Source organism: Melanostigma gelatinosum (assembly GCF_949748355.1).
Source record: "Melanostigma gelatinosum genome assembly, chromosome: 5".
Taxonomy (NCBI): domain Eukaryota; kingdom Metazoa; phylum Chordata; class Actinopteri; order Perciformes; family Zoarcidae; genus Melanostigma; species Melanostigma gelatinosum.
In genome coordinates this window covers 23,040,580-23,064,555 of record NC_136638.1, presented here as the reverse complement: position 1 = coordinate 23,064,555, position 23,976 = coordinate 23,040,580, and the positions used below count along the sequence as shown (strand labels likewise).

Genomic DNA, 23,976 nt, shown 5'->3' with positions numbered 1-23,976 from the left:
ACACAAGATTTGGTGGATAAAGGTGATAATAATAGATACATGAACAGAGGTTATTCATTGGTGAGTATTCCTACAGGAGCTTTCCTCTTAGTTGTGGTTACGCAAGTGTAGCAACCCGTATTTATGGGTGTTTGGGGTTTGTTTTGACGCTGAAGCGCAGATGTACTGGGGTGTATCCAGCAGTGAAATTTATGGGCCGAGGCCGTCACTGTCTGACAGTGTTTTGGTTCAGAAGCATCTGTCTGGGGCACTGTTGTTTTCAACTGACAGCAGAGATAAGATGTCGACCAGGACTCGATGTCTTCCTGATTTTGTTGCAACAAAGTAACCTGTGACCTAAACTCAACTAGTACCCAACGGGCTGAGTGTTTGATCTCCAAACAGACGAGTCGTGCTCCTAACCTGCCAGAGGTGCAGCAACTAGTGCAGCAACTTCGCTGCTGGATTAAAGTTAGATTTCGTGCGCCACATGACATCAACGGGGGTAAAATACAAAACGGAAATATGTCACATTTGGGACAGCCGTGCATAAATTAGCTTAAAACGATGTTGACCCATGAGCTAGAGACATCGGCATTCAAGCAATTGTTCTGTTATGCTTGTTATGAAGAAGATGTCTGTAAAACATTATGACGACATGAAACTGAGATGACAGAATGTTATAACTTTTTTTACTTTGTTGACGAAGAAAATACTTTCATAACACTCGCTTTGGACATGACGTTAACAATGAAAGTTAGGTTTAGGCAACAAAACCACTGAGTTAGGTTTAGGAAAACTGTCACGAACGTTGGGTTTAGGCAACAAAACTGTCAGGATCCAGGATCCCCCGTGTATCCAGGATCCCCCAGGAACTCCCGTGACACAAAACCACAACATTAAAACCACAACGCGTGTCGAACACCTGTGGTTGAAAGTTTGTTGGACCCTGAGTCACTTGCTCAGACTACTTCTTCGTCATGTGGATGAATTGAATTTGTGTACACCACACACTAGGATGCTAATTGACTTTGCATTGGCATTTTTTTCACCCAGAGCCATACGAAAAAAACTACCGTCCATGTACACAAAACCAGTGGATTGCATTTCGTGACCATTTCCCGACAGGCCATGATACTGGGCCAGTCCGTCACAACAAGAACCGGGACACCCTGTCCCTACACGTGAACAAGAAAATCAGAAAGTCAGGGCTTGGGCCGACAGTTACAACACAAACTCCTTCAAGATGAGAGCGGGAGCTCAGTGCCTACACTTTAAACTGACAGCTTGATAATATATGAAATGTGGTCTTGCTGTTTTGTTTACTTCGAACTGCATCTAATGTCAGCATCAAGACAGACGGTGGTATTTGAAAATAACAACTGCCTTTACCAAAATGATGGAATAAAGATGTATGCAAATGCAAATACTTCTATGGATGAGTGTAACAGTCACCACTGCAGCTCCAGTCCAAGCAGGACAGGTGTTCAGCTTTGATGAAGTGAATTTGATGTGGAACTTTTGTAAAAAAAAAAAAAAAAAAAAAGAAGAAAATAAGTACTGAATGAAGTGCAGCAACCGTTTTGTGGCAGGAGGCGAAATATCAGAACTTAATAAATGACATTCTCACTTCATTAGCCAGTTATATCAAAGTAAAGTCTGAGTAAGCTCTACATTTTCAGACACAACCACCTGGGAGCTCTCCAGTGTAAACACCGTCTTCTCCACAGACCTGCTCCATCAGACCACTCTTGGTTGCTCAGTGAGTGGAAACGTTTGTTCATTTTTCTTCTACACTCTGTCCAGGATGTAAATTAGTGACTTTCCAGCAATAAGCCTGATGCTCTAACTTCAATACTACCGGGTTTACAGCACTTCATAGAATCAGTGATAGGCTTAGTCAAACCCTTAATGGATTCTTTAGTGGACCATTTGTGGTTTCATAGCGCGATTAGAGGTTTCGTATGATCAACTTGACTCTGCTCTGTTGGACATAGTCCATAGCAGAAGACTGTGTTCATGCAGAAGACTGTGTTCATGCTGGGAAGCTCCCGGGTGTAAATCTGTATAAGTATGAAGCAGGTTGTCTTGCGTCAGCAATTTAAAAATATTGTTGATTGGAAGAGTCATTGTGCAATGATTCTCAGTCAAAATATCCATCCGTGTGGCAGAGTATCAGAAGTCCAGTTTGGTCCTCTTGCTTTTGAGAAATGTTGATATGCTTATGGCACTTGTACACATTGTCAGTGCCAATAACTTCCCAGCCAACCAAAAATGTTTTGATATTCTCACTCCAGATTTGGCAATATACAGTATCTTGAACTCTATTTTTAAGATATTTTAAACAAGTTTCAAACTCCTTTAAGGAATAGCTCAGCTTGTAGGTTATGTGCGTAACGTTAGCGAGTGGGCAGGCGATACAGAAAGCGCATGTGAAAGTGCATTGTGTCTACAGGTCGGTGAAAACCTGCTACAACTCTTCAGGACCACGACAAGTTCTCGTGCCGGTGCAGGACGTTAACCCGAAGTTAGCAAAAACTTCGTCCCAGGCTCACTTAAGGTGGACTGACCTTTAAGGTGGACCAGCTATTTCTCATTTTGTGACAAGCTGCTTTTATGAGGTTTACACATGGATGTGTAGGTTTAGAAAATGACAATGTGTCAATGCCTTGGGACTGAATGCTCAACTGTTCCTCCCACTTCCTCCCCCATTTGGATTTCCCTGTCGAACAAACATAGAGAAAACTGAAACTGGCTTTATCAGTGTTATGCTCCCGTGGAATTACACATTGGCACTTTTGCAACCTCACAAAATTGGACGACACCATGCCGTAGCCGGAACGCCATATTTCAAGTCAAGAATTTAAAGAGTGAAACCTGCGCTGAAGAAAAAGACTACTGTGCTGGAAAACTGATCTCTCATTTAAAGTTTTATTTTTTTCTTTCTTTTTATTTTTTGCGAAGGGGCCCTGTAAATCATGTCCTTCATACCTCCGGCCGGGGGTTCACCGCCTCACCGCAGGGTGGGAGGAGAGCATGATGGGAAAAACATGATGGGATCTCACTTTAGAGGGTCAGAGAGAAGAAAAAGGGCAAAAAGAGAATGAGAGGCTGTGAAGGAGGTAGGAGGAGATGTCTACACTGGATGAGGAGAGCGAGACAAAGACAGCAGGGGGTACAATATTGTAATGCAGTCAGACGGAGAAAAAGAAATAAAGACTGAAGAATATGAAGACAGAACCGAAGGAACGGCAATAAAAAAATCAGACTCCCTATTTCAAAACATTTCAAGCAGTGACAAGGATAAGACTAATGTACATACAGGGCATAAAAACTGAAATAAAAGGAATAAAAATATATAAATCCAGGACAGTAATGATAGGACTCTCCACTTATGTATTGTCTTTAAAGAAAAAGGCTACAGTTGAAGATATTTGACAGATTATTTGAAGATAATTCAATGCATTTTCTTTAGCAAGCATTTCGAACGAAAAACAGACTAAACACAAACGTATGGTGTTCCTCCTGGAAGTGTAACTGGCTACCATTATAAACATTAAGCTGATGCTCTTTCACACAGGTAATAATCAATGTTTGGGTAGACATACTGCTTCAGGATTTGATTTCAGGAGAAGAAATTGAAAGGTGGATCAAATTGCTGCATAGGTGCTGGAGATACAGCGGCGTCTCCCATCCAAGTATTTCATTGATTTACACATCCTGAGAAAATTATTATTATATTATATGTCCATCACGACAGATAAATACGCTTAGAAATAGTAGAAAACAGCCTTTAACTCCAGATCTACGAATCATTGTGTTTTTAAGTCTTCAGTAATCCAGTGATAGTTGTCTGTACATCCATGAATACACTGCTAACATGAACTGCCAACAGCTAATTCTGCATAGTTTTAATGGTGCCAATTTTTCAAGATGTAAACAAATACAAGTTAGAAACGTAGCTCAAGTTGTAGCCCACGTCGAAACTCACTGAACCCAAAGCAGCATTATACATTATACTTCCTTTTCACACCTCCCAAAGCATTTGGGCACCGGTGTTGGGGCTCCGCTGACGCAGTTTTATCTAAGAGGGGTGCAGCGTCAGACTTTTGAAAGCCCTTGCTGCATTTTAACTTCAATTTACTTATATTGCCAAAACATTTGAATTGAAAATCGATAATGAGCTTTTGATTTTTACCTTTGAAAGACCAGAATCTGGTGGCTTTTTGCAGGAGAGGAATCTCACGCTGTTTCTACCCTTCTTCCATCTAGTGGCTCTTCTTTTTGTTTTTGTGTTTCTTCCCAATCGACCGGTCAAATAACTTCTTGTTATGACATTATACATGTATTATTTAAATTTGACCATATGGCCCTAGTGGGTTACGTTTTCCCCAAAAACACGCCGCATATATTACACCATGATACCATGTAGCAAGAATAATTTGACAATGTAAATAAATGACGGTTGTAAGGGCATAAAACCAATGCTGTTGATCTTTACGAATCAAGACTCGATGCAAGAATGACATTCGCAGAAAAATTGCTGAAACAGCAAATCGAATTGAAACCTTAAAATCGAAAGCCGAACGGTGGACTTGATGAATTGGGACACCCCTAAAAAATGAGCTTTACAAGCCCCATTCGCAAAACTTCCTGACCCAGCTCAAGATCTCCAAGAAGGCAAAGAAAAACCTACCAAAAAGCCTTAAAACATAAGGAAAATGGGCTAACTATTAGCCTTTCTGCTCCAGTAGCTTATTTCCCACAAAGGTTGTGACCATTCAAAACTAAGCGACAGTGATGGCTCACTCACCACCATTAGGTCTTGGGCCTCTCTCCTCCACATGACCCCTCTCTGCCATTCGAGTTCCCCATGTGCAAATGTGCTTTGTGCAGCTTTTTAAAAAGGCTTTCTTCTCAAACTCAACAATGTAATCCAGGTGCCAACTGCAAACAAATCCCAGTGAAAGACACAACAACGACTGAGAGGGAGCGAGAACAGCAGCGTCAGCAGCTGTTATTTCCCTGAAGTTCAATTTATATGCGTTGTGTTTTAATACTCTGTGGTCACCTAATACCCTGGACCAGAGCGCTTCATGCATAATTCTCAGATATAAACCGCTTTGGTCCCGATCATCTAATATCGGCCTGTCGGACCACGGTGGTTTTTGATGATGGATGGCACAAAAGTTCAACAAAGTCGGTCATAATACCAGCAGTCTGCTTCTGGGGAGTCAAACAGTAGGACTCACATACTGTATCGTCACAGGGTTGAGGCAGGTCACAGAGTTTGTGTGATTGAAATCATGTGCAACCAACACTAAAAGAAGACAATATGAAGGCGTAAATAGGTGAAATATACAGTGTATTTACAGTAAAAGTACAAAATATTAATTCAACATTGAACAAAGAAGTCCAACAGCAATCACAGAAAGGTTATAGTTTCTGAAGAATTCAAATAAGATGTGGCTGTTTGAAACAAAGATTCAACGATACTGAAGAGTAACTGCACACTTGAACGTGTTTCTTAAGCTATTAACTCAATAATATGACTGTACTGTGATGAAACACATCAATGCTGGTGTTAATATTGACATTTCTTACCAAATGTATAAAAATCGTAATTTCATAGTTTAAAATTGCTCAAAATGGCGATATAGAGTCCACTGTTTGGGAATAATCGACATCATGAAACAAAAGTCCGATCAGACCCCGGCTGATCGGATTTTTATGCTGCGTCATCACTATTCATATCTACAACCAATGTGTTTGTGAATGAATTGTTTCATAGAGCACAAAACTGTTTACAATAGCACAAAGTTCTTCATAGATATAGCCTCTAAAAAAATAAAAAATAAGGGCGACGGCTACTTGAATAATTTCTAGCTGACCGAGGGGTCACCGACAGGTGATTCAACTTTCACGAGGCAGCCCTACTAGCATAAATAAGAGTAAAGCTCCAGCCAAAAACCAGACCGAGCCATGTGCTGCATGGATATCTACAATATCACCACTGGCCAGATTTCTGCTCTGAACTGCAGCTTCCATTAGAGGGGACACACACACACACACACACACAATTTATCCAGAAATGTGCAAGAGAATGCACACAGATTGCTCCCACGCAGCGGAGGAAATTATTCCCGGAAAGCAGGGGTGATTATTGCTGGAACAAGACCCCGGGGAAACGCTGAGTGGAAGTTAGGGGAGCGAACAGTGTGAAAAGGGTTGAATAAGACCAGGTGTGTCTGTGTGAGTTTGGGTATGAGGAGAAAGTAAGAGAGACAAGGAGAAAGTGACTAATTTATCCGAAAACCCGGAAATTAGTTAGCACTTTTGCTCTTACGGTTCCCTCGTCTAAAAGTCATCGGGTTTTTTGAAGGAGTTTTTGGTTGGTTTTGTTCCACAACATAAAATACTTCTCTTAAAAAGGGCGTTTGCTAACAAGTGGCGAAATGAGACCATAAAACATCATCAGGTAGAACACTAGTCTGCTTCTAGCTGAGTGCATGTGTGTTTTAATGCCTCTTTTTGTGTGCACGTGTGTTTATCAGTGTTTCCAGATCCACGGTAATCAGTTGTGCTGAACCGCTCTTACACGAAGCCAAAGTGTCAAAACAATGACCTCACATTCTGTCGCCATAGCCACGCCGGCCATCATCCCAACAGCAACCAACCCTGTTGTTTTGTTGACAGGGTTTTTAGGTCCATTGGGTCGACATACGGTTGACATGCGGCGGCCCCGCGGCGGCCTTTTAGCATCCTGACATTCACCCGGTCACTGAAATCAATGTGTTCAGCTTCACTTCCAGTTTCTGTTAAACGGTTCAATGATGTTACTTGGCGACAAAGTAAATTCCAGCTTGTAAACCAGCTTTTGGGATAATATTTCTTGGCAATGAAAGTTTGTGCCTGCATATAAAAAGGATTTGAATCCGTTTCACAACCTTTATTGATATGAAACACCAGTGAGGTTAGTCGGTGCAGCCAAGGAAAAGCATTGTTCAAGTTTTGAATTGTGTAAAAAAAAACAAAAAAAACACACAATGAGCAGCATTCTACAAAACCTTTCATTCTGCAAAAGGTCATCTCTCCAATTCTGACACTTCAGTGCTCAGTTCATGTGGTCTCTAACCCTTTCACTGCCGTAACAGGATCAACAGCAGGAAGTACAGGCGACTCAGGACGCTTGCTTATAGGTTAAATTAAATGTTAATCGACCAAAGCAAACATCAGTATGTGTGAGATATTGATTACAGGCATTTATTAATGCTTCAATGAGATAAAACCTTTATGGATCATTGAAGAAGCATTCGGTCCCAGATGAACACAGCCACCATGAAGCCAGTTTGACAGCCAGATGTAGAGTTATAGTATATTGAGATCTACTCAATCCACACGTCATCGTTATTACCACTGAAATATATACACACACACACACACACAGGATGCCGACAGTAGTCCCAGCTCCCCACCACAATATGTACCCACATCCTCAACTCCTACTGCAGTTGCAGCAGACAAGTACCAGACTCGCCTCTTTGGCCCGAGGCCCGCGTGGTGTTTCCTCACGTATATTCTCTCCCAGGTTTTACAGCTTCCTTCCAAACAACATACGACTGCTCATTTTCCTCCACAAACACAAATCATCTCAGACCGGCTCCAGCGCCTTCCTAAATCAAGACCTGCCTTTACGTTTACAGTCATATGCTGAAAAGAAAAAGCAAACGTTCACGTCACAGAAGTTATGCATCGCCACAGAAGAGGCAATAATGAAATAACTAAAGTTGAGGCCATGGACATAGTGTATGTGAGAGTGAGTCCCCAATGTATGTATCTGGATCAACAATAATTCCTAAACAATAACGGGATAAGGTAGTAAACGACAATTAAAGTGTGATTTTTAATTCTCAAAGCAACCGTCAAGGGTGAAAGGCATCTCTAACTGCACTGCCAAGAAGCTCCTGTGCCATTACATGTATTCAAATTAGGTCAGATGCATTAATTGGGCATAAAATTAGCCCCTTTCTTGGCAAATGAGCCTGACTGCAAAAACAGTCCAATTCACAAAGACCAGCGCACAAACAGCCACAAACAGTAACAGTGAAATTTTTAGCATCTTCAGAGAGTTGGTGGTAACTGAAGCACATTTGGGGTATTACATCCCAAATAGAGTTTCTCTCTTTTTATGTCTACTGTGTTTTTGGCACAAAGGCAACATTTATACTTTTCCATGTGAATAACTGCAATCAGACGCAAAAATAGGGCAAATTGCACTCAGCTGCAAACCTGAACTATGGACGTGTTTGTGCTGTAATATCATCAGCGCGAGACGGGGCAGATAGCGGTTACAAGTGATTCCTGCTGCTATCAGCAGCTGTAATCCGTTCTTTGTGAATCTGCACCTCAGTGTGAAACAGGATCTTGAGCGGGGATTGCTTTGTCTACTGGCAGGTCAACCCATCTCAATGTTATTAAGATACCTACTATGACTACCACCACTCATAAGGAGCTGATTGATCCCTGTGTGACAAGTCAAGGGTCAGAACAACAGCGCAACAGACCTGGACTTGTTTGGGACGGAGGGTCTTGATACAGGACACAGCAGCAGTGTGGCTGTCTGCAGACACGGGAATATAGAGGATGTTTTTTTCGAGTGAACGTGACACCCTGCTGCCTTCTACCGTGATGATACCAGAGAATCCACCTCATAAATTGAGCCAGCAATACTCCGAGTCCCAGGGACCAAAACTGAAAAACACCCGTTTCTGCTCCATGGCTCGTGCTGCTTCTTTCCCTCAATTTTTACGAGGGCGGTGAGAGTTAAGTGCGGTGAGACTTTAATGTCACTGACTGAGCGCAGACTGGACTCTAAACAGTAAATCCTGGAAATTGAGAGAGGTTGACTTCGGGAAACTGGTCTGTGTGTTCGTTTGTGTTTGTAAGAAACGTGACCAGATGGAACTCATTAGATGTGGGCCGATGCAGTATGCTGGCACATATTGTGTTTGCACGTGACCGTGTGGAGTGTTGTCTGCCACCTCCAGGTTCAGTGGGTCAAGCGCCACACCCCCGGCCTCCAAAGACACACACACACACACACAGATACCCTCTAACCTGGCTGAGAGATCATAGAAACACAACACAGGATCTGTGAGAAAACAGCAGCTGTTATCGTGGCTGCCTGTAGGTGTGTTAGTCACAAATCACACGCTGTAAAACACTCCAGAGACACTGCATCGTCTCTTCATGTCAGGCCTCAGAGTTATATAATGCACATGTGACCACAAACACGTCCATGTTTGTAGTGATGTTTGTTTTCATGACTTTCTTCAAAGTACTTCTTGTGTTTATTTGTGGAAAATGTCTCAGGAACGCAAAACATTACAGCAAAAAAAGATTATAATCTGTTGCTGAGGTGGTGTGAATAGAATGCACAACTGAGGGCATTACTATGGGCATCACTTTGAATATGAAAGTGAGGTTTGACACTTTGTTGTGGCTACAAAGTTAAGAGCCTTCAGTAAAAATACACCTGCCTCAACATCCTGAAGCTTTAATGTCACACTGTACAGTCAGCAGCGGACATGCAGCCTTTGTAATGCAACAACAGAGCAAAGTCACATTCATGCTTTCACAATGTCAACAATGTCAATCATTTCACAATGCTCATTGAGTGTCCATTGCATCACCACCAAAGAGATTTCAAATAAGTAGTTCCTGCAACTGCATTTAGATATAGAACGATAAGTCAATTGAATTCAATCAAGAGAAAATGTATCTGCAACTACTTGCAGATTCATTTTTGCTACTTTCCTCTATTTTATATCATTGTAAATTGAAAAGCGTTGGGTTTCAGACTGTTGGTCGGAGAAAATAAGGAATTCAAGACGTCACTTCAGGCTCTGGGAGACTGTAAAAGGCATCTTTTCTTCTTTTGGAAAGGTCTTAGATGAATAAATGAATTGTTTAATCACGGAAATAATCACCAAATCAGTCAATATGGAAAATAATAATTCATTACAGCTAATTGTTTTAAATGGTAAATGTATGTATGTACAGTTTTAACAAAATAATGACTAAAAGAAGTGAACTGCTGCCTGTGTGGTAGAACACATGATTGGATCTTGAAGCTCAGCTGCAATTCAAAAACCTGACCAAGAGAAGTTTAGATCATTCCAAAGATAATACATGATAAGCCTCATCAGCCATATATGTAGGTATAGAGACCTACAGTATCATGCTGTGAAATGACACTCTACACACGGAGCTGCACAGGACCAGTGGCAGTGCATCTAGAACTGCTGAACACATTAGCCAGTCAGTGGGCTACATAGAAAGACTATAAGAGCGAGGAGGAGGAGAGTGGAGGAGGCAGAAACAAAGTCAAAGGGCAAGAAGGGGGCAGGGAAGTCACTGACAAGCTGATCGAACGTACCGACAGAAATGTAAAGAGGGGAGTGGAGCAAGAAGGGGAAGGAGGGGGAAGACAATGGGAGAAAGGAGGGAGAGGAGAGAGAGGGGTGAACCTCCTGGAAGACATAAAAAGGCAAAAGAGGACTTGGAGGCTCGCAGTCACTCCTCTCGACAGCCATATCCACCACTCTCCCCTTCTCCTCACCTCCAGCCCTCCTCTCCACTCATCTGCTGCAACCCTCCATTCATCCGGAAGCCTGAGCAAAGTCAGTGAGTAGCGTCTTCATCCTGTCGCCACATGACCGCACAGAGATGCTTCGATCAAAGGAAATCAGTCAGCTGTGTTATAGAGGGATGCCAAGTATGCGTGTGTCATTTACAGGAAATTATCTCTGTGACGGGGGAATCGCATGCAATCATACTTAAGCGAAAACTAATTTGGATGACTTCAGCAAAAATATGACAAGGTAGTGTGGATGCAAAATATTTTATACGAATGCTGAGTGTTTTAAATGCATCCTGCTCTACCTTTTATGACAATATTTAAACTGCAATAGCACCCACTTTCATTTAATACAAATTAAAAATGGTTAAATTAAGAGGGAATCTTTGTAAGATTGGCAAGTCTACACATTGTTTAAGCATGCATTAAGCACAATGTGAAACATTAAGTGGTCTACTGAAGCAAACTGCATTTCGCACTGTGTGCATGCTGTTCATGTATAGCCCGCTTAGAAGCAAAGGATGTGCTTCATTGACACTGAATGTCCCAATGGGGAACATTTAGCGCTTCATTCATCAGAGACTGTCCAAACATATTCATGAATGACTTTTTAATCATACCGTTAAAAGAGAGGAACTTGAGAGAAGACTAGTCAGAGTTCAGGGAGGTTGCAGGATGAGGAAGATATGATGAGGTGTCCAAAGTTAGGAAAGTTTGCTGACACAGCTTTATTCTTTGAGAGCTCACCAGACTGTAACTATGGACAGAACAAACACCAAACTTTCCCTACTTGTGTCCTAATTGATGCAAGATTGCCAGCCAATCCTAAATTGCTGAAGTGCGTTTACAAGCCTAAACAGTGGAAAAAACAGTTGAGGAGGTTTAATTGAGAAGTTTCCCCTCTGACTCACATGCCCCACTTGTTAAAACTCAAAACTGATGCTGCAGCCAGAGGCTTCGCCCTTTCACCAGTTCTCGTCATGTACCAGATCTCACAGTGAAAGGACAACTGTAAGTATAGACGTCAAAATGAATGGGGCAACCAGTAACGGAGTGCAAAGCTCTTAAATGCATTGAGTAAGGTAATTCCTTAGAATAAAGACGTTCATGTTAACAGCTGGTAGACCCTGAATCAGACCAACAGAAGAGCAGAAAGCATGGAAAAGTGTAATACGTGGCGATTCCACGAAATTACTAGAAACTTTTCTCCCTTGCATCCTTCAGATTCTTCATCCTCCCCAAAATCAGACTTCATCATCATGGACACCACAAGGAACATCCTCTCCATCTCCGAAGCAGTCTACCACCTGATCGTCGTTATGCTGACACTGGGCCAAGGCATTCATTCAATGCCTGTTCCTACTGACGGCCCCATGTGCACAGCCTCAGAAACAGCCCAGTACAAGCTGACCTTTTCTGGCAAGTGGACCCATGGAGCTTTCCCTAAACAGTACCCGGTCTACCGTCCCCCTGCACAGTGGTCAAACATCATTGGTACGTGCACCGCGAGCTGGTTTTATACTGTCTTCTCATTGGTCACAGTGTTGGCAGCAGACGTGGAACAGTATAAACAGGTAGCTGATGTAGAAAACTACATGAAGAGAAATGTATGGTAAAGACAGCAGAATGTCCTGATTGGTCAGAACACAGGAAGTCAATGGCAAAAGATTTCTCCTATTTGTTAAAAGGGTTAAAAATAAAAAGCATGCTAATAAATGTTTCTTCCCATTAAATGCCACTAACATCATTCCCCTCTCTCTCTCTCTCTCTGCTTTTAGGTGTGACCCACAGCTCTGACTACCACATGTGGCAGCGTAATGGCTTCGCCAGCAACGGAGTGAGGGAGTTAGCAGAGAAAGGCGAGGCCTGGACGCTCATGAAGGAAGTCGAAGCGGCCGGCGAACGCATCCAGAGTGTTTATGGGGTCCTGTCCGCTCCCGCTGTTGTGAGAGGCACAGGCCAGACGAACACTGAGTTTGAGGTCTTCGCCAGGCACTCTTATGTAAGTCTGCTAACACCTGCTTTCCTTCAGTCTGGGTCAGGGCATCAAGTATATTAAGAGGCCTTCCATGTAGGTCAGCATGTATAACAAGGTGGCGAGATGCTTTCCTCAGCCGAGGTGAGAGGGCCACGCTACTGGCAAAAGGAAATCATAAAAAGCATTTGATTATGAGAAAGAGCCGTATGTGCTTTTCTTAAAGTAGGTTGAAGCAGCAAAACGGTAAATGTTACGACAGCTCCAGACTGTTCTTTCCATGTGCTGCACCCTCAAGAGCTTCCGAAATGTAGCGAGCGCAATTTATGTCTCCACATATTATGTAAGGCTCTGCAGGATTTGGCGGTTAATCTTCCTACTGATGAGCCTCTTGGTAGGTAAATGGGGGACACGTCTGACCACAATGTTAGGCTTGGAAAAGAGACGAGACAGAGTGAGTGCGCCAGAGTGTGTCGTCGAGGTGAATGCATAACAGCAGGTGCGGGGAGGTGAGTGAGTTATTGGCCTACGAATCTAAGTATGATGACACATGCTTGAACGCGTTATAACACAGTGAAAGAAATGTGATGTACATATCAAATATGGTTGATATAAAGGGGAACTGTACACATCATGTGTGAAAAGCTGCTTAAAGTCTTTTGCAGCGCCAGTCTGATTAATTGCCTCAAGTGATGTCACATGAGTCAGTGTCGGTTGTAAATTTGTGGCCTTAGAGCCTCCTTTGTGGCTCTAACGCACTGTCCAGTTACCCAGTGACAAACACTAAGACCAAATCATATATGGTGACGTATAATAACAACCTTTTTCTATTCTCTTTCCCACCAATGTCTTTCCCATCTCTCACTCCGTCCCACCACCTCATTTCCCTCCCTCTCTCTTTTTTCTCCCCCCCTACGCTCTACCTCCCTCCTCGCGGTCTACTTCATCCTCTTCATCTGCAGCTGTCGTTTATCGTGCGCCTCGTTCCAAGCCCGGACTGGTTTGTGGGCGTGGAGAGCGTTGACCTGTGTGACGGCGACCACTGGAAAGACAACGTGTCGCTGGAGCTTTTCCCATACGACGCAGGAACCGACAGCGGGTTCACCTTCTCTTCTCCCAACTTCGAGACCATCCCACAGGACAAAATCACACAGGTGGGTCAGCCTGAGCCACGACGTGCAACACCCATCAATCCAAAGCCCAAAACAATCACGAATCGTATGAACGGACACATGAACCCAACGTTGCTTGATAAAACCTTGTCCGTTCCCCCTCCATAGATCACTTCTTCCTTCCCCAGCCACCCTGCCAACTCCTTTTACTACCCTCGCCTGAAGCACCTGCCGCCCATCGCAAAGGTAATGCTGACTAAGATAAAGAAGGCCAATCAGATCATCAGCCTACCTGTGGAGCCCACCCAGTCCAACCAACTGCCAACAGGAAACGAGATTGAGGACACACTCATATGTAAGTCAGAGGAGCAAAGACACTCGCACCGGCTAAAATGTGGGATGTTGATGATTGTAAGGCACTTAAAGAAAAGAAACTAAACTTACCTGATGAATTGAATGGTGCTGTTATTATGCTGACTAATCATATTGATGGAGGTGTGTTATTGAGAAACAGATTTATGTGTTTAAAAGGCTTAAGAGACACCGAAACACTGCACAGTTTAGAACAGTAGTAACAGACAGGACTCTACAGCTCTGGGAAGCTATCACGACAGCAACAACGTTAGCTATTGTTAGGACAGTCTCAAGTTAAACAATAGAAATGTCTACATTACATAATTGAATGTGTGCGATTGGCCAATGCAACGTCAGATGATGTCGCATGGCAGGAAAAGTTGTATCGGGTTCAACGTTTTTGTCGGAAAACCCTGTTGTTTGCCAGAGTCCACTACGTTGGCTCCCTCAATGGCTCATTGAAATGAATGAGACGGCTGCACAGCCTTAGAACAAAACATGTAATATCTTTAAATGTACCAGTGTTCACACTAAAGTTTCTCTTATGTTTCATCCTGAGAATTGAAGATATCCTGTGGAGACATTGGCCGCTAGCAGCTCTATGGAACAATGTTTTTAAGCGTTGGTCACCATTTATTTTTATTTTGCATGGGCACAAAGTGCACACTTGCCAAAAAAGGCAGGCGATGTTCTACAAATTCCTGCCGGCGAGATCCAAACTATTTGACCGATGAACAGTGGGTGACAGTGTTGTTCAGATCGTAACAATGCGCCAGAAAAGGCTACAAGCTAGCAAAAGTCCTCAAAGATACACGGAATATCAACATAACACTGTTTGTCGACTAGAAAACACCACACGGTAACAGGCCAAAATATCCAATGGTAAAACTCAACTATGAATATTTTGCAGGTAATATATCTGCCTCTCTCCATTCTACTTGCTCTGATTGAGTAATATACATGTAAAAAAATAAACATATCTAAACATAAGATGAAAGTTACAGATGTAGGATTTCACACAATGCTAGGAGCTTGGGTCTTTGTCTTTTGTTGACTTAAATGAAAGCATTTGGTCGTTGGTCGTATGTGCGTGCGTGTGTGGATTTAATGTGTGTACGAAAGAAGGTTCTTGCCACACACAAACTCAGTAACTTGCAACCAGAAACCAGAGAAGCCAAGTAGGAGCAGGGCATCAGAAAGTGCCAGAGGTACATCTGGCATCCAGTGGAAAACTCTAATGACGCATTTAAAGAAGAATGACGACGTATAAAATACTGCACGGAGAGGTTTTGGTCGTGACTCAAAATAGGACGCAGACACGTATGTTTTAACAAGATCTGGATCCATAAGGTGAAGCTGGGTTTGTTTCATGTTGGTTCCCACACTGTTAACATTTAAGACTCTCTGTTGTACAGATTAGTGGTAACAGTAAAAAAACTGCAGGTAAGAATTGAAAGAGAGCTTGGAAAAAGATGGAGAGTGTCAAACTAGAGGGAAAGCCAACAATGCAGTCGAGTCAAACAAGCTGTCAGTGTGACTGATGCGCTCCAAGGATCGGAGAAAATAAGCTTTTATAAAAACACAACTAACCACAGAAACTCGAAGCAGATGACTTGACTGGGAAAAAAGGAAACCGATAGCGTGTTGACCTGCCAGCAGAGCAGACAGCACCTTTAAAGTCACCCTGACTTTAAAAAGACTCAGCATCCCAGACTACAAGTCCGTTCCCCTGACTACACATCAACAAACAGAGCGAGGGGCCAGGACTCTGTTGGGGTTTCCTGCCTTGATCCCAATGCTCCATCCTAACTCCTCCGTCTGTTTATCCTTCCCTCCCTCTCCTTCATGCCTCCTCCCCGGGGCTTGAGCAACAACTTTCATTGCAGGTTATAAAACACCTGCTCCAGACTGTATCTGTTAAATACAAAAAAGAAGGAGAATCCCTTTTGCCTCTTACAGCATAGTGTCACCTCCGTCCTCGCGGACACACAGAGTGAAGGGAGATTTGACTTGCTTGTTCCATCCCTCCGTCCGCCCGTCCATCAATGTCGCTTCCGCACCGCCGTCCGTCCATCTGCTTTTCTACTCTTTAAACGGTCAACTAAGTCTGTGATACGTATCAGCTGTGCGGAAGCTCTCGACAAGGTAGCCCCGCAAGTTCACCATGTTGGAGGAAGAGCAAAGAAAATAAAGAACATTATGGAACATAAGACTTCAATGATATAAGTAGCCAGCAGCAACAAACCACTGCCAAGAACCTGTGGGTTCATAAAGAGCTGCACACGCAGCATGCCACCATTTACTGTAATTCCCTTTCATTTATTTATACACCTTATAAGGACAAATGAGTGATTTTCCCTCTCATGACTAATTCCTCTCCTTTCCATTCAAACCCATGAAAGGAAACTCACAAATGGCAACCACTTCCACAAAATGAATACTGCATAATGAAAAATTAGGAAAGACGCCCATTTGCAAGAGCTACAGAGCTGCAAAAATGATGAAGCAAGCCTAAATGTCAGTGTGATTACAACCCCCCCCCCCCCTTCTCCCTGCAGATACCCCTCTGGACTGCGAGGTGTCAGTGTGGTCTCCTTGGGGCTTGTGCAAAAGCAAGTGTGGAGACTCGGGCGTGCAGCACCGCACACGCTACGTCGTCATGCACTCGGCCAACAGCGGAATAGCTTGCCCCCTGCTGGAGGAAGACAGGAAGTGCTCCCCGGACAACTGTTTATGACTAGGCCAGGAAAGGAGGGAGAAGAAAGAGAGGAAGGAGAGGAGAGAGAACAAAGAGAGGAAATCCAGGAAGGGGAGGAAAGGACGAAGGCGGCGAAACAGGAAAAGGTCTGCGGCGTATGCGCACGAGGCATAAGTGTGATGAAGAGGAAGCCATTATTGTCTGTGGAGATGACTGATTGATTGTCTGACTGTTTAACTGCAGAAAAGGTCTCATCCTCACGTCCCATTGATACATCTGACAGCACTAGAGCAGTGTAGTTTGGCACAACAGCTATTAGACACCGATTTAGTTTTGGCAGATTATCTGAACTGTCTGGGGATAGAAGAATGCCGTTTTAAACAAAACTATTAACCAAAAACTCATTTCACATTATAACTTGGACCTTTCTGAAGATCACAGACGTTTGTTTGCCACAGTGGATTACAAGAGTCAGCAGAAATTAATGTACGGTCCTCCCCGCATTCACAACATGAAGTTCACAGAGACGCTATGGTCGTTTTTCTAAAGACAAAGAATATATTTATTGACAGGATTTTAACCTGTAGTGTACAGTATATCAAATCTCAATGTAATAATTTGTAGGCCTTTATGTTATAATAGTAGTTTTTTGTAAAAAAAAAAAAAAAAATGTACGCAAAAATGTATGTATTGTTTTCTGTATGATCAATAAAGTGTAAATATATCTTAAGATATTTTGACCTCATTGGGTATTTCTGAAGAAATATAGGACACCGTGTACAGTTGGCGTCTTATTGCCTTCACATCACAATCGCAACTAAGAGTAAAACCACATGGACTGAAATCCTTCTCCAGTGCCTCTGCTCAGTGCAATGTTAGACCTCTGCATCTGAACCACACGTTCGGGCTACTACCACTGGCGCTGCAGGATCAAATTAAATGTAGAGAGCAATACTATTAACTGGAGGACACGGGGGTTCGAGCCCCGCTGTTGGCTAGGATTCCTCCTGATGAGGTGCTGGCCATAAAATGGATGATTGCACTCACCAACTATTTAAAACAGTTCACCAAATGTTGATTTAGCTCAGGAGGCCTGCAATTTCACAGAGTACCGGTACTTCCTGCTGTGACGTCCACTGCAGCACATCCCACTATGGAGGTGGGAGTCCCATTTAATAGCAGGAACGGACACCACTTACACGTAAGGAGACAGGACGACACCTCACCCCTTCCCACCGAGCAACATAGAACGCGTACTGCAGACGACCGATTCAACAGCAATAAGAAAATAAACATCTGGCGCAAAAGGGAGCTCCTTCCGTTCTAAATGACGAGGGAGAGGAAAAGTACTGAACCGGAATCAAGAGAAACAGGAGTCTTTCCTTAACAATAGTTTCATCGGCTTCAGTCTGAGGGAGGTGAAGTATACGCCAAGTATACAGTACTACATGATGAAGAATACATTATGGCGTGTATGCAAAACAAATACCAAAAGGGTTTCTAGGAGCTTGTTTTGGTTTGCTCAGGGTACATGAAAAAGGAGAACAAATAGCTCCTGTGTCCCCGCCAAAACAATGTTTATAATAAACAACACACTAGAAGAGCAATACTCTTTCCACAGGACAAATCTGTTCAAGTAGTTTTCTAAATGGGGAAGGGACACACTGTAAGAACTAACTGATAGGTTGCACTGTTGCAGACTATTAATAATAGTAGTATAACAAGAGAGACACCATATAAATCCACTGCAGTTTACAACTGATTTTATTTCAATGGCAGGTATATTAAACATGTTGAGTTAGTATTCACACTTTCTGCAAAACTACTGAAGTGTGGGAGGAGAAGGAAAACTGATTATTTGCTGACTTTGAGGAATAACAACTTTTGCAGATGCTAAAAAGGAGAAGGATTTATTCTGTGTGCGGGGGTTTACTCTGAAAGTGACCTCATCTAGGGTTTGCATATGGCAACGAGTGTATGTAGTGGTTTGGATTACAATTTCCAAAAGACATCTGAACTCTCTCTCGTACTGTAGTGACAGACAATGTGACACTGGTAATCCGTACTGCTTAAAAAGGTTAACACCAAAGTTTAAAAGGACAAAAAGTAGTGTTTAAACGGTCACAATGCTAGTTCTACTTCCAGCTTGGTGTATTATGAGCACACTGTTGGATTATCTGTAGCAAGTATTCAGTCCCAATCAATCGCTATCTTTTGCAGCTTTGCTATTGGCTCCCGGTTTACCCAGTCACAAGTCGACCAGAATGTCTCGTCACACAAAGCAGCACCTGTGAGTTTCCCACACTCGAACTGCTCCCCTCATAGCCTTCCACTTCATGCTGTTGGAAATGTCTGTTCGGCTATGGTCGATGAAAAACACCTAAATCTTCACTTAGAATTTGCAGATTTACAAAAAGCAACAACCTAAAAGTCAACTTGGACCACAAGCCAAACATTGGGTCACCGTCGCACGTGTTGTAATTGAATAGCTCATTGTTAACTGAAAATGAGTTTGCGAGGCATTGGCTTTCTCCTCCAGTGTTACCTGATGCTGGCAGCCGCCATGTATTTTGATCTCGGAGAGCAGGAGGAAAAGTGCATCATCGAGGAGATTCCTGAAGACATGCTGGTCACCGGTGAGTCCTGGAGAGGGAATAGTCCTCCCGAGTGTCGTTTACCATCTCTACAGAGGTGATGAATGTTGAGTGAGATTTGGAAAACTGAATTGCCACGTGATCGTTGAATCACACATTGATGTTATACGCACCTCCGTGCTAGTGTGTCTCTTACTTCAGCGAGTGCAAAAGAGTATTCCATTCACTGTACATACCACTGATTGCACTCAAAAGTACTTAATGTTTCCTACAATGAGAGAGAAATAAGAGCGTTTGTTCACTTGGGTGACATTTGTTCTAACAGTAACATGTCAAGGAATATATTATATTCAATATTACATTGTGTGTAGACAGTAAATATTGTGAATTTTAAAGTAAAGCCCAATATGAAAGTTCATTTTCCCCTCTTCATGCTTAATCTACTCCTTCTTACTCATGTGTCTTTCATAATTGTTACGTGACCTGGCTCCAAGGCTGCAACATCAGGGAGACAAGACGAGTGAAAAAAGAAATAAATCGATATTTATTTAGTGAACAAATCCATAAATATGAAATCTGTAAATTTGAGATCTGTTTGTCGGTATTCCTGGTGGGAACACCGTTTTTACGGAGGGGGGTGTGACAACGCCTCCCCTCCACTAGGGTGGTTTCAGGGGATTTTAATGCTGAGACAGAAATAATCCCCAAAACAAAATCACAGAACCAAAGTACCATAAGCGCTAATCCGTAGTATCCAAAAAGGTTCCTCTGAAAAATGCTCACTAGCAAACTAAATCGTCCGCAGATGCACAACGCAAAGAGGCAACCCAACTCGGCTCACACCAATCAAGGCATGAACTGTAGCGCTTATGTTGCCGAAGGTAACACAGGCCAAGCCAACAACGAAGAACAGTTCACCACATCCCTCCTTTACCAAGTTGCTTAACCATTTTTACCTACCGCACACTGTGCCACAGCGGTCTTCAGGTTAAACACCTGCAAGGTAACTGGGTCCAATACCCAGAGACCCAACAGATGCTGTCATAGTCCAGAATTACCCAGAAACCTCAAGAACATGGCCACACAAACCAGACTACAAAACATGTAGTTAGGAAACACCAGAAATTAGTTTCCCTCAGTAAAGCCAGGACCAGCAAACACTTCAAGCCTAAGAACAGCATCCAACTCAAACCTGAAACCCAACAGCGCTCCAATAACTCCGCCAAAGAATTCCTCCACAGACGCCAGAAGAGAGGAAACAAACTTCGACTGCCCGAACACAAAACCCAAACTGATCCATACAGAATTTAACTAACACACTAACAGTAAGAGCAGCCCATACACAGCGAACATCACTGCAGCTCCGGCCCTCTGACTGCCTATCCAGAAACTAGGTATGCTCCCCCATAGTCTTCAGGTGCTACTTGTGGTGGGTACTTACGCACTAAAACCCGCAGGCCCGGTAAAGCAACCAGGAACTGGCCGCCCACCTGCAGCCTCGGACGTGCCCCCGAGACAACTGCTCCAACCACTTTCATCACCACAGTATCAAACCCCCCCAACGAACTCCAAAGGGAATCCGCTCGTCAACCTAATCGGGGACAGACCAGCAGCAATTTACTCACCATGTATACAGGACCACCCAAACTCTGCTCTACAAAAATCACCAGCATATCACATGCTCAGTGACACAAACACTCTTCGGGAGCACTGATCACGACAGCTGCTCACAATAACCAAACACAGGAAAACCACATCTGAACCAGGAACAGGACCTCTTCTCTGACTCTCCTGCTGCTTCATTCATTTGATTGTTTGTTTGTTTAGTTTAGTTTGGTTATTTGTTTGTTAGATAAATGTCTATTTGATTACTTTTTCCACTCGTCTTGTCTCCCTTCTGTTGCAGCCTTGGAGCCAGGTCGTAACATACTCTGCTACTACTGATCCTGAAACAATTACAACCAGCAGAGCAAACTTCTCTACACAAATCTTGTGTTACCTGCTCAATCAAGTTAGGACGAGCCCCCATATGTTACGACCTGGCTCCAAGATGAGGGAGACAAGACGAGTGATAAAACAAATAGACATTTATTTGTTGAACAAATAACCAAACAATCAATCAACTGAACGAAGCAGCAGCCGTGTGAGCCCAGGAGAGTCGGAGAGGAGGTCCTGTTCCTGTTCCAGATGTGGTTTATCGAGCCATCACCACATCAGGCTCAGGTGTCGCTCATCAGTGGCCGATTAACATCCTGAGAGAGAAACTGACAGGAAACAGGACCCAGCCCCCTAGTGGAGGGGAGGGGTCGTCACCTAATGACGTTGACTACTACTGTGTATGTGAATGCACTCATGTGAGCCTGTGCTTTACCTTCAGGGTATTTCTTGTTGGAGCCTTGGGATCTGAAGGCGTTCTCTCACTCCCCTCACTTCGGCATCACTGTGACAGTCAGAGACCCAAACACTGAGGTACTGCACTCACTGGAGAAGTTTATCATCAAGCCAGGACCAAACAAACGTGTGTGTGTGTGTGTGTGTGTGTGTGTGTGTGTGTGTGTGTGTGTGTGTGTGTGTGTGTGTGTGTGTGTGTGTGCGCGCGTGTGTGTGTGTGTGTGATGGTACACTACAACACGTGGTGGCTGGTTTCTCCATTCAAACCAAACCCAAACGAGGATCAAATGCATTTCACAGTGTTACTAAAGATCAGTACTGCACAGTTTAGATGTTAAAAACTTCTAAGATTCACAGCATGAGTGTCATGTTATTAGACAATTGGATCATTATTACTGATGCAAATTGCATGAACAGATACTATAAACAGTCATTCAATGTTAAAGCTGGTTGAGGTGGAGTTAATTTAAAATACTTTTTAGACTTTTGGCCAGTTAAATCTAAAACGCAGCATCATATTTTATATGCTGATCACATGTTTTGTTTATCTCGACCTGAAAAGTAACTTGTAACTTCAGTTATTAAATAAATGTACTTTAAATATAACTTCAAAAAAGAATGCAGTAAAAAGTACAATATTATCATCTGAAGTGTTGTGGAGTAGAAGTAGAAAGTAGCACAAAATTAAAATACTCTAAATTGTACTTTAGTACAGTACTTGTCATGTTGTTGAGCCATAGATGAGGAAACGTTGCCCCAAAAGAATCTTTCTTGCTCTCTAGGTGCTGATGTCCAAACGCTACGGTAAATTTGGTAAATTCACCTTCACAGCTCACGCCTCTGGTCAGCACTACCTTTGCTTCCAGACCAACTCCACAAGGTTTGCTGTCTTTGCTGCAGAGAGAATGGTGAGACCTACAGACACAAACAAATGTATTTAAAACATGCAACACATACAGTCAAGTCTGTGGATTACTGTGAAGACAAACCTGAGATTTATTTTTTTAACAACCCCTTATTTTCCTCCATCGTGCTGCACAGAAGCTACATTTGGACGTTCAGATGGGAGAGCACTCGATTGACCCCAAACCTGACAAGACCAAAAACAACATGGAGATGCTGGAGAACAGCCTCAAACACCTCATAGATCAGATGATGTACATCACCAGCCAACAGGAGTACCAGAGGGTAAATCAGTACTTCACTGTCGCGTCTGCAAATCCCATATGACAGTATGTGTGAGTACATTGCACAAGACGGAGCTCAGAGGAAAGGGTAGAAGCAGTGTGGTACCTGCTGTTATTACAGCAACAGTATCCGGAAATGATAGAAAGCTAGTTAACAGTGTTGGTTTTTTATATTTACCATGCCAGTGCTAACCTTCCAGCCTGCATTTAGGTAAATCATACGTCATACGTGTTGTATATTCCTTCCTTTCCTTCAGGAGAAAGAGGAGGTGTTTCGTCAGATCAGTGAGGACACCAACAGTAAAGTGCTATGGTGGGCCGTGGTGCAGACCTCTGTTCTGCTGTCGGTTGGTTTCTGGCAGATGAAACGACTCAAAGACTTCTTCATCGCCAAGAAGCTCGTCTGATGATGACCTCTGACCTATCAGCTCTAAGCCTGAGGACCTTACAACATGTCCAGACCTGTATCAGTGTATATACTGTAGACTGCATGTCGTTAAATACTTTAAAATCGAATGGCATTTAGGACTGACATCAACACAACTGTTTATACTTCTGTAAAAGGTCAATTTATAAATATAGCTTAGCTGTTTGAGCCCCCACAGTAAGTAAATATGCACAATGTTTATCAAGACAGAACACACACCAACACTGGGTACTATGTGAAAATAATAAATGTCATTTGACTAAATGTTTTGTGATTATTACCCTTTTAAAACAACTTTTAACGATTTAAAAACAGATCAGTAATAAAAAACGTTTGTTAGTAAATTGATTTTATTGATTTGGCTCAGTTCCTTGTCAAAGTTTTAATAGATTATTCAATACTTGGTCTACCACAGATGGCAGTCAATCTTGTAGTTTAGGGATATGTCAGTTAGCTAGCGTTAGATCAGGGGTCACCAACCTTTTTTAAACTGAGAGCTACTTCAAGGTACCGAGTAGTACGAAGGGCTACTTATTTGATACAAACGTGCTGAATAAGAAAGTTGCACAGATCACCTTAATAATAATAAATGTGAAGAGACTGTTTGATCACATGTCAGT

General features: G+C 42.9%; 2 protein-coding genes across 3 annotated transcripts; both read left to right on the top strand.

Moving 5' to 3' along the window:
• Positions 1 to 10,457: 10,457 nt before the first annotated feature.
• spon2b (spondin 2b, extracellular matrix protein) lies at positions 10,458 to 17,491 on the top strand. 2 transcript variants are annotated; one of them, XM_079269116.1, is made up of 6 exons: positions 10,458 to 10,661; positions 11,843 to 12,112; positions 12,397 to 12,620; positions 13,556 to 13,747; positions 13,874 to 14,060; positions 16,618 to 17,491. In XM_079269116.1, the coding sequence occupies exons 1-6, from the start codon at positions 10,472 to 10,474 to the stop codon at positions 16,794 to 16,796; spliced, it is 1,242 nt and encodes a 413-aa protein (XP_079125242.1). In that variant the 5' UTR covers positions 10,458 to 10,471; the 3' UTR covers positions 16,797 to 17,491. The 2 variants fall into 2 exon arrangements, with proteins under 2 accessions (XP_079125242.1, XP_079125243.1); XM_079269117.1 differs by having other exon boundaries at positions 10,545 to 10,665.
• Positions 17,492 to 19,239: 1,748 nt separating this feature from the next.
• Positions 19,240 to 23,543, top strand: LOC306777754 (transmembrane emp24 domain-containing protein 11). The gene is made up of 5 exons (XM_079269013.1): positions 19,240 to 19,393; positions 21,729 to 21,820; positions 22,525 to 22,650; positions 22,784 to 22,930; positions 23,187 to 23,543. Exons 1-5 carry the CDS (start codon positions 19,264 to 19,266, stop codon positions 23,334 to 23,336), a joined length of 645 nt encoding a protein of 214 aa, XP_079125139.1. The 5' UTR covers positions 19,240 to 19,263; the 3' UTR covers positions 23,337 to 23,543.
• The last annotated feature ends 433 nt before the right edge of the window (positions 23,544 to 23,976 follow it).